The following is a 12,485-nucleotide window of genomic DNA, read 5'->3' on the forward strand; positions in this document are numbered from 1 at the left end:
GGGAACATGGTGGGGCTTGGAATGAAAGGAGCGCTATTTGGCTTTTGGAGGGCAGATTTTGCTGGAATAATTTTCAGGTGCCATGTCGTATTTGCAGAGGCCCTAGATTACCAATACCATGGAAACCTCCTAAAAGTAACCCCATTTTGGAAACTACACCCCTCAAAGAATTTATCTAGGAGTTTGGTGAGCATTTTGACATTGGGACATAAAAATGAAAAATTACTTTTTTTCCAATAAATCGTCCATTTAGCGCCATATTTTTAATTTTTGCAAGTAGTTAGAGAATCAAAAGCCCCCCCAGTTTGTTACACAATTTCTCCTGAACACGGCAATACCCCATATGTGATCATAATCTGCTGTATGGGTACATGGCAGGGCTCAGAATGGAAAGAGAGCTATTTGGCTTTTGGAGGGCAGTTTTCTGGTGCCATGTTGCATTTGCAGAGCCCCTAAAGTATCAATACAATGGAAACCCCTCAAAAGTGACCCCATTATAGAAACTTCACCCATCAAGGAATGAATCAAAGGGTATTATCATTTTGAGCCTAAAAATGCTTCCCAAAAATTAATGTACAAAATGAAAATTGAAATTTTTAAAGAAATCTGCCATTTTGGTGCCCAATACGTTGCACCCACTTTGTGTTGTCAGAGACCTACACTCCTAAAACTATTAAGGGGCCATCTCGAGGGGCAAAAAATTATATATGTGGGTGTAAACTGACGCACAGCCTGAAGTCGGAAGGCCCTGGCAGGATCAGCCAGGTATGTGGGGGTTCCGGGAAGCCTGGGGTCACTGGCCAGACCCCGGGCTCAATATTACAGACACTGGCACCCCCCGATCTTGCTGCGGGGGGTGCCGGGGGGGGGGTTAAAAAGATCCCGGAACCCTTTCAATGCAGTGATCATGTATGAGCATCGCATTGAAAGGGTTAAAACCTCTGATTGGCAAATCTACCGACCGGAGGTAATGGAAAAGGGTGTTAGCTGACTGTGCGTGAACTACCTTGTGCCCATGATGTAATACTACTTCAAAGGTCGCTAAGGGGTTAATGTATATTTGCTGGAGAATTACAATATAAAGGTTTTATTTAAATATACTTGGCACCCAAGCTTTGAGTCCCTCCAATATGATAATGTGAGTAAAACAAATAGTCCTTTAATATTTAAATACAGTTCTTTAATGTCTTCTATTACATGCGAAATGTAACAGGATCAGTTGAAAAAGTCTTTGGCCATTGTCTTACTACAAACAATTCCTAAAGCCTCAGTACAGGCTGGGTAAGCATGCCGCAGCAAAGCTTGTAATTATGTTGCAGGAGAAGTAAAGGAACATGACATCACCTGTTATTATATGCACTTTGAATGACTTTCGGGAATGTACGCCTTTAGACGGAAGCAAGCACACAATACTCATTTCATTCATGTTCTCTTTAACATGTCACCATAGGTTGTACAAAATGCCCATAATTATGGCTGCGATTACGTAATATAGGGCACTGAAAGAAATTCACTCCATCCTTTTCTAAAAATACAGACCACAATACCATCACTTACTAGTACTAAATTGGTTAGGGAAACACACAATGCACGCTTGTATAATTCAGCTTCAATCGGCCTATGTTAACCTCTATTTTTTTGCATCAACTCTAAAGTACATCCATTTTTAGAAATGTGTAGGCTGTGTGTGTCAGAATGTAAAATATTAGTACAGTCCTATGTAGACAAGGCAGCTATATGAAAATTGATGTAAGTGTCATTCTGCTTCTCATCTGTCATCCAATCTATGTGGGTAAAGTTATTCATCGTTCATATATCCACCATCTGGTTAAAGTGAGTCATTCATACGAATACGGGTACATTTCATAAATAGACATGTATTGTGCCACTCCTTCAAAATGATGAGCAAAAGTCTAGTGTTCTATTGATTAATAGACAATGGGACAATAGGCTGCAACGCAATGGTGCTAGCTGTGGTTATCGTCTGCATTACAGAAACCTCCTAAAAAGGAACCTAGGCCAGAAGAATTGTTACACTGCTTTATTTCTGGTAGTATTATATACAGGGTTGGCAGTCCATGGAACGCAAGCTATAACTCCCTGGCATAGAAGCACATGATCACTCTGCCCCCGTTGTAAGCCTCCATAGCTTGGCAGTGAATGGAGAACCATGTGACTTTACTCGTCACTCAGCCTCCTCCACTGCTCTTTCACTAGTTTGCAGAGCGCATTAACTGATATGAGTAAAGTGTTTTGGTTGTAATAGAAAGCTCCTATTCAGAACAAACAAAAAATCCCATAGAAATGAACAGGTATATCTGAACATTGTTTCAACATAAATAAGCACAAAATAATTCATTTAGTGAAAGAAAGATTCCATCATGTTTGTTTGTTTGTTTGTTTGTTTTTTACATGGGGTGAATGCAGACAGACACCAGATTGATGAAACTCTGTCTGCATTTTATAAATATTGTCTAAGGAAATTGTGAAGCAAACCTTTACAGAAGGTAGATACTCATGCAGATCAATTGTGATTTACATCCACTAATTAGTCCTTTGTGCTTTAGAGACAAAGGTGATTAATAGAATTTCCTTGTTTCCTTCTCTAATGAGAAACAGTCAGCATGTTGGTGTATGTGGATGGCCTCAAGCATGTAACATAATACTTAATTCAATCAATACTACTTAATACAATTCTAATGTAATCTATCCTTTATTGCAGCACTCATTGAAGAGACATACACATAGGAAAATACAGAGAGAGATCATTTTAGAGGTTAATATTTGTAGTACAAACAATGTAAAAGTAAACAAAACAATCAAATGAATTCATTAAAACTCAGAATAATAAATATACAGTAGAAATGTACACCGCTTAGTAAAAGTCAGATTTGTTACATATTTTTTGAACATATATAATGATAAGTCTTTCGGCAGTTCTTGACCTGCCATTTCCCTCTTTTTTGTACTGAGACACAATTCCTCCCCTTCCTTGACTGGCGTGGTAAACCTCTTTTCCAGTTGGAGTATGTAGCCTTTTCTCCATTGCTCCACTCCCATTTGCCATGATTTACTCGATTATTGAGGCCTTTACAGTAATAAAAATTGTTAAATGGTTTCAACAGATTATATTAAAAACATATTGTTGGGAGGCAGGTATGTACACCCTGCAGAATCATTTCAACATGACTGCCATGGATCCGACAGCTGCTGCTAAACTTTTGTACAGTATATACTGTAGAAAATTTCTTGCATATGCATAGGCAGGTTTGCTCCATTTAAAGGGATATACAGTCCTATGAAAAAGTTTGGGCACCCCTATTAATCTTAATCATTTTAGTTCTAAATATTTTGGTGTTTGCAGCAGCCATTTCAGTTTGATCTATCTAATAACTGATAGACACAGTAATATTTCAGGATTGAAATGAGGTTTATTGTACTAACAGAAAATGTGCAATATGCATTAAACCGAAATTTGACCAGTGCAAAAGTGTGGGCACCTCAACAGAAAAGTGACATTAATATTTAGTAGATCCTCCTTTTGCCTCTAGTCGCTTCCTGTAGCTTTTAATCAGTTCCTGGATCCTGGATGAAGGTATTTTGGACCATTCCTCTTTACAAAACAATTCAAGTTCCGTTAAGTTTGATGGTCGCCGAGCATGGACAGCCCGCTTCAAATCATCCCACAGATGTTCAATGATATCCAGGTCTGGGGACTGGGATGGCCATTCCAGAACATTGTAATTGTTCCTCTGCATGAATGCCTGAGTCGATTTGGAGCGGTGTTTTGGATCATTGTCTTGCTGAAATATCTATCCCTGGCGTAACTTCAACTTTGTCACTGATTCTTGAACATTATTCTCAAGAATCTGCTGATACTGAGTGGAATCCATGCGACCCTCAACTTTAACAAGATTCCCGATGCCGGCATTGGACACAGAGCCCCAAAGCATGATGGAACCTCCACCAAATTTTACAGTGGGTAGCAAGTGTTTTTCTTGGAATGCTCTTTTTTTTTGGACGCCATGCATAACGCCTTTTTGTATGACCAAACAACTCAATCTTTGTTTCATCAGTCCACAGGACCTTCTTCCAAAATGAAGCTGGCTTGTCCAAATGTGCTTTTGCATACCTCAGGTGACTCTGTTTGTGGCATGCTTGCAGAAACAGCTTCTTACTCATCACTGTCCCATACAGCTTCTCCTTGTGTAAAGTGCACTGTATTGTTGACTGATGCACAGTGACACCCTCTGCAGCAAGATGATGCTGCAGCTCTTTGGAGGTGGTCTGGGGATTGTCCTTGACTCTTCTCACCATTCTTCTTCTCTGCCTTTCTGATATTTTTCTTGGCCTGCCACTTCTGGGCTTAACAAGAACTGTCCCTGTGGTCTTCCATTTCCTTACTATGTTCCTCACAGTGGAAACTGACAGGTTAAATCTCTGAGACAACTTTTTGTATCCTTCCCCTGAACAACTATGTTGAACAATCTTTGTTTTCAGATCATTTGAGAGCGGGCTGTCCATGCTCGGCGACCATCAAACTTAACTGAACTTGAATTGTTTTGTAAAGAGGAATGGTCGAAAATACCTTCATCCAGGATCCAGGAACTGATTAAAAGGACAGGAAGCGATTAGAGGCTGTTATCTTTGCAAAAGGAGGATCTACTAAATATTAATGTCACTTTTCTGTTGAGGTGCCCATACTTTTGCACCAGTCAAATTTCGGTTTAATGCATATTGCACATTTTCTGTTAGTACAATAAACCTCATTTAATCCTGAAATATTACTGTGTCCATCAGTTATTAGATATATCAAACTGAAATGGCTGTTGCAAACACCAAAATATTTAGAACTAAAAATGATTAAGATTAATATGGGTGCCCAAACTTTTTCATAGGACTGTATAACATAGAAACTTTCCCATTGAAATAAGTAATGACAAATGTCCACAAAGAAAAATAACAAAACATTTATCCATACTCTATTAGTACACCGTTGTACAGACATTAAAAGCATAACCCCAATAGAAAGACAGCATGATGTCAATAAATATTACATTGTAATCGATGGTCTACAAATCATCACTACAAAGCTGCCAATACAAAATATATTACCATAACAGACCCCCTGACAAAGCTTAGTGCACAATGCTCATTGGGATGCTGCACAGCGTGAGGCCGATTATTATGGCTTCTGGTGGTTATTTATATTAACCTCATTACTAATTTGCTTTATGGTCTTTTATGGTATTATATTTTGTATAGGTTTTGTAGTGATGATTTGTGGACCGATGATTACATTTTAATATGCATTGATTACTGTAAGCTGTGCCCCATCGTCCATCTTTGGAGCTATGTTTTAATTGGTATTTTTTTAATGTTTGTACAGTTGGTGTACTAATACATTTTGGATTTATTTTTTATATTATTTTTGTATGAGTACATTTGTCATTATTTAAATTTATGGGTTAAATGCTGTTATGTTTGGTTGTCCATATTAATTGATTTATTATGATGAGATTTGGTAAATCTTTTTGTTTGCACCAGATCCCAGCATATCAACCCAGCCCCGCAGATAGATAGGTTAGGGTTACCTGAATCAGTAAATTGGTGCATCCATTAATAAGATATTGCTGTTTTTGGCAATATTTAAATGAGCTCTTTGGAGCAATGAGGGCATTATTACTTACCTCTTTTTTTTTTTTTATGTAGATTGTGAGCCCCACATAGCCCCACATAGAGCTCACAATGTACATTTTTCCCTATCAGTATGTCTTTTTTGGAATATGGGATGGAAATCCATGCAAACACGGGGAGAACATACAAACTCCTTGCAGATGGTTTTTTGCCCATGGTGGGATTTGAACACCAGGGCTCCAGCGCTGCAAGGCTGCAGTGCTAACCACTGAGCCACCGTGTGGCCCCTATTACTTACCTCTTTGGAGCAATGCCAGTGCGTTTGTTGCTCCAAAGATCTCAGTCAAATCAGTAACGGAGTCACCGATTCACAAGAGGAAAACTGTTAGGCTAAGGCCCCATGTTGCAGAAAGACACTTCTAGGTTTGGCTCAAAAAAATGCAGCAAAGTCTCCAATAAAGAAAGCAGCATGGGGCCTCAGCCTTAAGGTTGGTTCACACTAGCATTTGTATTCCATCCGGAAGGAATCTGCATGGAACCCCCCCCCCCCCCTATAATGGGGGACTGAGACTATAATGGGCTCTGTGTACTTGCCGCACACTGCCCGCACAAATGATTTGATACAAATGTTAGTGTGAACCAACCCTAAGGCTGCTTTCACATGACACGGTTTGATCAGTGATATTGGTCAGTGATTGTGAGCCAAAATTAGCAGTGGACACTACACAGAGATCAGGTATACCAGAAACATTTTTTTTATCCCACTCCTAGTCTTGGCATACAATCATTGATGAAAGTCACTGACCAAACACTGACTGTGTGAAAGCAGCCTTATTAGATTGAGGTGAACTTAACCTATCTATCTGCGGGACTGGGTTCTGGTGACAAACAGAGATATCTTCAAGCAGGGAACTGAACCCAAAATTCTCATTTGTTTACTACAGATCAGAGGCTTCTTTTACAGTAACCTGTAGTTGACTAATGGTCCATGACAGAATGCTGTAAATTAGTAGGGTCTGTGTTTGGCAGGGAAAGAGCTTGCACAAGAAGCACATATCTGCCTAGCTGGTATATTGTAAATTTGCATCAAACATCCTTCATAATACACATTAAAATGTGGAGCTGATATAGTTCCTGAAGAATCATTTTCACTGTCTACACTGTCTAATATCATGGTGAAAACGAAAACCCAAATTAAAGGGGTTGTTTTTCAGAGAACCTTTTGTATATGTTATTAGAGATGAGCGAACACTGTTCGGATCAGCCGATCCGAACAGCACGCAGCCATAGAAATGGCCGCCGGCAAAGTGTACGTGCCAGGTGCTTCCATTCATTTCTATGGGTGCGTGCTGTTCGGATCGGCTGATCCGAACAGTGTTTACTCATCTCTATATGTTATATATAATTTGAAATCATGCAATATTTGATACTTTTGCTACAAAAAGTATTATAGGAATGATACCTTCATTGGCTAGCCAATAAAATAACAATTGCAAGTTTACAAATCACACAGACTCCTTCTTCAGGCATTTACAAATGAATGACGGAGAACACCGCAATACACTGGTAAGATGCTATACAAAGGCAATTAGTGCATGAGATGATATGTTCATTATACATGTTTTATTAGAATTGCTCCTCTTGTGAGCTCAAGACACCCAGGCTGACACTAAAAATAGCTAATGCCATGGACCACTTACGTCTTGCAGACAAAGTAATGGTAGTTTACTCACATGTACAAGATAAATAAAAGTAACTACAGTTATAGTCAAGTTCTTACCTATCCAAAATGATTTCCTTCCACTGAAGTTCCAAAGCCAGGCCATCTGTTCTTTATTGAAAATATCTACAAGTCTAGCCTGGTATCTGCATTAAAACATAATGAATTTATGTATTAGCATTAATTTGATGAACATTTTAGCATATGTCTCAATATAATATATACTGTAAAGTTGACCGAACTCGTAAGATGTACATGGGCCTTTTGATTCTACCCTGGTGTTATTCATTCTGGGGTCCACTATATAAATATTACCCTTCTCCTATTTTGTTCAGTATTAATGCTACATAGCCCTTGCCTTAGCTTAGGCCCCTTTAATTCAGTGAGCAAAATAATTGGTGATGGGGATCCAGCAAGGAAACAGGACTCAGGAAAGAAGCAAGTGGTTGTCTTGCATCTGTGTCCAGATGACATCTCAGCCACCTGTATCTATAGATAATAAACTGGGTAGTTTGTTAAATATTTGAACCAGTTTATTATATGGACACATAGACTGGCTGAGATGCTGTATGCTGATTATCTGGATGTAATGCAGTGAGTGCACTGTAAATGTCCTGCACCACTCTTGAATGGATTGGGGGGCTTGAAGCCCACTAGCCTCTCTGTGTCAGGGGCCAACTGGGGGATTCTCCTCAGAGGGCCAGTCTGATCCTGCATGTATGTGGGGGATCAGGAGAGACAGTTGTTGACCACACAAGCATTTGGCACATCGCTATTCTATGTGTATGGCCAACTTTAGTTTAATCTCCTGATGGCCACTTGCATCTACTGTACATTTCCCATATAGGGCTCACAATGTACATTTTCCCCATCAGTATGTCTTTGGAGTATGGGAGGAAATCCATGCAAACATGGGGAGAACATACAAACTAGAGAACATATATATGGGGAGAAAGGTTCTCTTTAAAGGGATTCTATCATTAGAATCTTTTTTTCAGGCCTACCACGTCGGAATAGCCTTAACCCCATAAGGACCCAGACATTTTTTCGCATTTTCATTTTTCCCTCCCCACATTTCAAGAGCCCTAACTTTTTAATTTTTCAGTTCACATTATGGCTTATTGTTTGCAGGACAAACTGTACTTTGAGGTGCAATTGTAGAAAAAACACATTTGCACCAATTTGATATGGGTTTAATTTTTACAGCATTCACTGTTTGGTAAAAATGACATGTTACCTGTATTTTGCGTGTCAGTACGAACACAGCGATACCAAATTTACATAGTATTTGTAATGTTTTGAAACCTTTTAAAAAATGAAAAACCTTGCAAAATAGAAAAAAAAAATTGTCGCCATATTGTGACACCTGTGACAACTTTTTCATATTTACATGTATGGAGCTGGGTATGGTGTCTTTTTATGCGGGATAAGATTACGTTTTTATTGATACCATTTGAGGTAAGATCTGATGGTTTGATCACTTTTTATTAAAATTTTTTATAGGAGGAAAAGTCTTGATAAAAATGCTATTTGGCTATTTTGATTTTTTTTCACCGCTACGCCGTTCACAGTATTTTTTTATGATTATTTTTTAAAATTTTTTCTTTCTTTACTCTTATGATCAGACCCCCTAGGAATCTTGAAAACTAGAGGGTCTGATCACTCATACTATTCACTGCAATACAACTGTATTGCAGTGAATAGGAAAATGCCATCAGTTCTATCAGATGCTGCCTCTGGCAGCGTTCATTAGAAATAATGCAAGGACAAGCATGGGAGCCTTCAATCTTTTGGGAGCCCTCCATCTTCTGGGAGCTCTCAGTCTTCTCCTCCTGACCGCCACATATGTACCGTCAGCGATTTCTGTTGAAGACGACCCCACCCCCAGTGCTGTCTGAAGACTCATTTGCATACGGTGAAAACCGTGAATATCACTGGAACGGCAGCGTGGAGAAGATATCTAAAGGTAGGGGAAGAATAGCCTTTCTTAAAGGGGTTCTCCCATGTCAGCCTTTCAGCCAGGCTGTATGCAGCGTCTGCTTCTCACTTCCTGTATTTCTCTCCCTCCCCCTCCCTCCTGCTGAATGGACAAACAACACTTCTGCAGGTCAGATAATCTGCAGATTCTTGCACAGAACAAAGTTGTAACATCTCTGACTGTTCAGGTCACTGCACCACCCTCTGCTCGCATGCGGCGGTGCAGGAGGTGGGTGCAGTTTGGTTCTTGGCTTAAAGTTTTTGGTCGCACTGTGTGAACACGGCTCTAGTTCTGTGATTGTATTTGCACCACACCCGTCTTCTGCCCTTGTTTGCCTCTGTTCATGAAGTGTTAATTCATGTGATTGACAGCCTGCCTTCCTGTCAACTCCAGTGGTGGGTTCTTCCTCCCTATTTAGTCTTGACTCTCATTCACACCGGTGCTTGCTATTGCCTTGTGCGTACCTGCTCCTTACTGTCACTATTTTTGCTTGCATTCTAATCCTTGACCTTTCCTCACTGACTATTCTGTGGACTCCGATTTGGCACTGCATCACTTGACTGTTTACTGACCCTTGGCTAGCTGACTTCCCTCTGTTGTTGTCCGTCTTGTTTGTGTTTTGTGTCTCACATATCCAGGAAGGGACTGTCTTCGTGGTTGCCGCTTATTACGTAGGATAGGGCCTGGCAATAGGAAGGGACAGTTGGGGGCTTCAGCTTAGGGCTCACTGTCTCTTGTGTCCCGTCCCAGGGTTCAACAGCTACTGGGGAATTGCTGTCCTAGTATTCCCTAACAAAAGTGTTATCTGTGTGTTTAATCAGACAGATAACAGATTTATCAGATAACTGCAATTATCTGAACGGATTGCCGTGACGGCAAGAGAGGTGAGTGAGTGACGTCACTTGTCCTATAGGTCTGTGGTTATAGCAACACAGTGTAAACAATGGGGGGAATAAATTCACATTCCAAGCAAACAAAGCACAATTTCTAAAGCAATATATTTAGGAAAAGTCTTCAACTTACATAAGCTACCAGTATAGATGGGATCATTGAGATGGGACAACCCCTTTAAGGCTATTCTGACATGGTAGGCCTGAATAAAAGGATTCTAATTATAGAATCCCTTTAAGTAGCTTAGAATCAACAAATAGACAACCAAACATCTCCCAAAAGCATGTACCCCCATGCTGTATAAGAACAATAATAGATCTACTCGTATTTATAATATTGAAGGATTCTGTAATTACAGGGTCTATTCTTCAGGTCTGGTTCATACCAAATGTGGTGACAATATTGAAAAAAGTGGCCAAAAAGTGAGTCCAAAATCTATAGGGCTGTGAATGTGATCTCCATTGTAGTTAACATGTCAAACATTTTCTAAGAGATTAGGGTTGAGCCGATCTTGACTTTTCAGGATCGATTTTAAAATCCGATTTCCGATCATTTTTCATTTGAACCCGATCTCGATCCCAATTCCAATCCCAATGCAAGTCAATGGGATTTTTTTTATTAATCGGACATCGGATTTTAAAAGCAATCCTACCCCCTGGTGTCCACTTACCTCCAGAGATGGCTGGTCCTGTGCCCCGTGCCGTCATTCTTCGCCTCGCTGCTGCTCCACGCTGCTCTTCTCTCTTCGCTGCCCCCTCCCTGCCAGGTTAGGAGAGTGTGGGCGGGTTAGGAGAGTGTGGGCGGGTACTGGGAGGGGAGACGTCACGTCTCCTCGCCCTGTACCCGCCCACACTAAGCCACAAGCCCCGCCTACCTAGCGCTTTAAACACTAACCTGGGAGGCGCGGCAGCGAGGCAAGAAGAAGGAGGGCACTGGAGCAGCCATCTCTAGAGGTAAGTAGCTGCTAGAGATTTAGTTTAGCCTTCCATTCGAATGAATGAAGGCAGCCGGCGCGCAGGGGGTTAAGGCTGTGTGTCAGCTGCTTCCATTCATTCCTATGGAACTGCAGCGGAGCCTTCACACTGAATATACATTGTATACTCCGTGTGAAGGCTAAGCAATGCATTGTGGGAAAAATCACCGATCTCGATCCCACATAAAAAGATCGTGTTCGGAATTCCGATGGCGATCGTGAAATTTTCTCGATCGCCGATCGGAATCTGATCTTTTCCGAACACGATCGCTCAACCCTATAAGAGATACTATCCTGAAATATTCTGAAAAAGAGTATTCCCACTAAAGATGCTTATTCCCTGTAAGTGTGTGATTGATGAGGGTGCCACTGTTAATCCCAGTGACCAGAAAAACAGGAGCATACAAGTTCCTCTGAGTGCTCCAAATTTATGCAGTGCAATGTATTATGCAGTCAGTCGAGAAATGTTAAGCCATGCTTGTAATAGAAGGTAGACAGGTAGACTTGGAGTCTTCATTAGGCTACCATGTTCTGGCATCAGTGCCTTGTGATCACATTTGTGTAGATGCTGATGCCTACTAGAGGGACCCCCTACCATTTAACACAATAGCAACTGTAACATCTAAGGGGTTATTGCTAGATTGGCGGCCTTTGTGCTCTCACTATCCACCACTGTGTCTTCACTATCGGTGGGTAGTGAGAGGAGAAGTGAGGGACTCCCAGCCCCCCCACCCTGTGCTGGAATTGCGGGCACTTTTTGCAGAAGATGCTACATATGTAAAGCACAATAGAAATAGAGTTGATCTTTAGCATAATGGAGGACAGTGATTTGCTCCAAATAGATGTGAATATTTTGGAGGCTTGGGTTGAGAAGTGGGAAATGAAGGTCAATGCTGATACATTTAAGGTTATGCACAATGGAAGGAAAACACATGCCAAGAGTAGTTACTAAATGAGAAAGCACTGGTTAAAACTCACATACAGTAGGACTAAGGAATTTTCATGGACAGTAAATCAGTGTTAGGCCGCTGCTGCCATCTAAAGGTCATAAATGCACATGATGCAAACATAGCTATGTAACTTTACAAGTTAGACCATGCATGGGGTATTGGCCCACATTTCCTAATCCTGTCTAGTATGAAGACAGAGAAAATTTAGTTAAGGATTCTCCTTAATATTTCTGGCGCGTTTCAGGATGTCTGTTCAAAAGAAAATGAAATCTACTAACACCTATACCACCTATTTGTTTGCTTAAACTAATATTTGTCCGCAATAACAATCTCTAT

General features: G+C 40.5%; 1 protein-coding gene across 1 annotated transcript in view; it reads right to left on the reverse strand.

Annotated features, from left to right (window-relative positions):
• Positions 1-2,792: 2,792 nt before the first annotated feature.
• Positions 2,793-12,485, reverse strand: part of FREM1 (FRAS1 related extracellular matrix 1) — a 176,080-nt gene continuing 166,387 nt past the window's right edge. The window contains exons 36-37 of the mRNA XM_075279348.1: positions 7,418-7,503; positions 2,793-3,088 (exon numbers count right to left, since the gene is read on the reverse strand). Coding sequence (XP_075135449.1) covers positions 2,895-3,088; positions 7,418-7,503 — 280 coding nt within the window. The 3' untranslated portion in view covers positions 2,793-2,894. The remainder of the gene's footprint in view (positions 3,089-7,417; positions 7,504-12,485) is intronic.

The sequence above is a fragment of the Leptodactylus fuscus genome, chromosome 1 (assembly GCF_031893055.1).
Source record: "Leptodactylus fuscus isolate aLepFus1 chromosome 1, aLepFus1.hap2, whole genome shotgun sequence".
Taxonomy (NCBI): Eukaryota; Metazoa; Chordata; class Amphibia; order Anura; family Leptodactylidae; genus Leptodactylus; species Leptodactylus fuscus.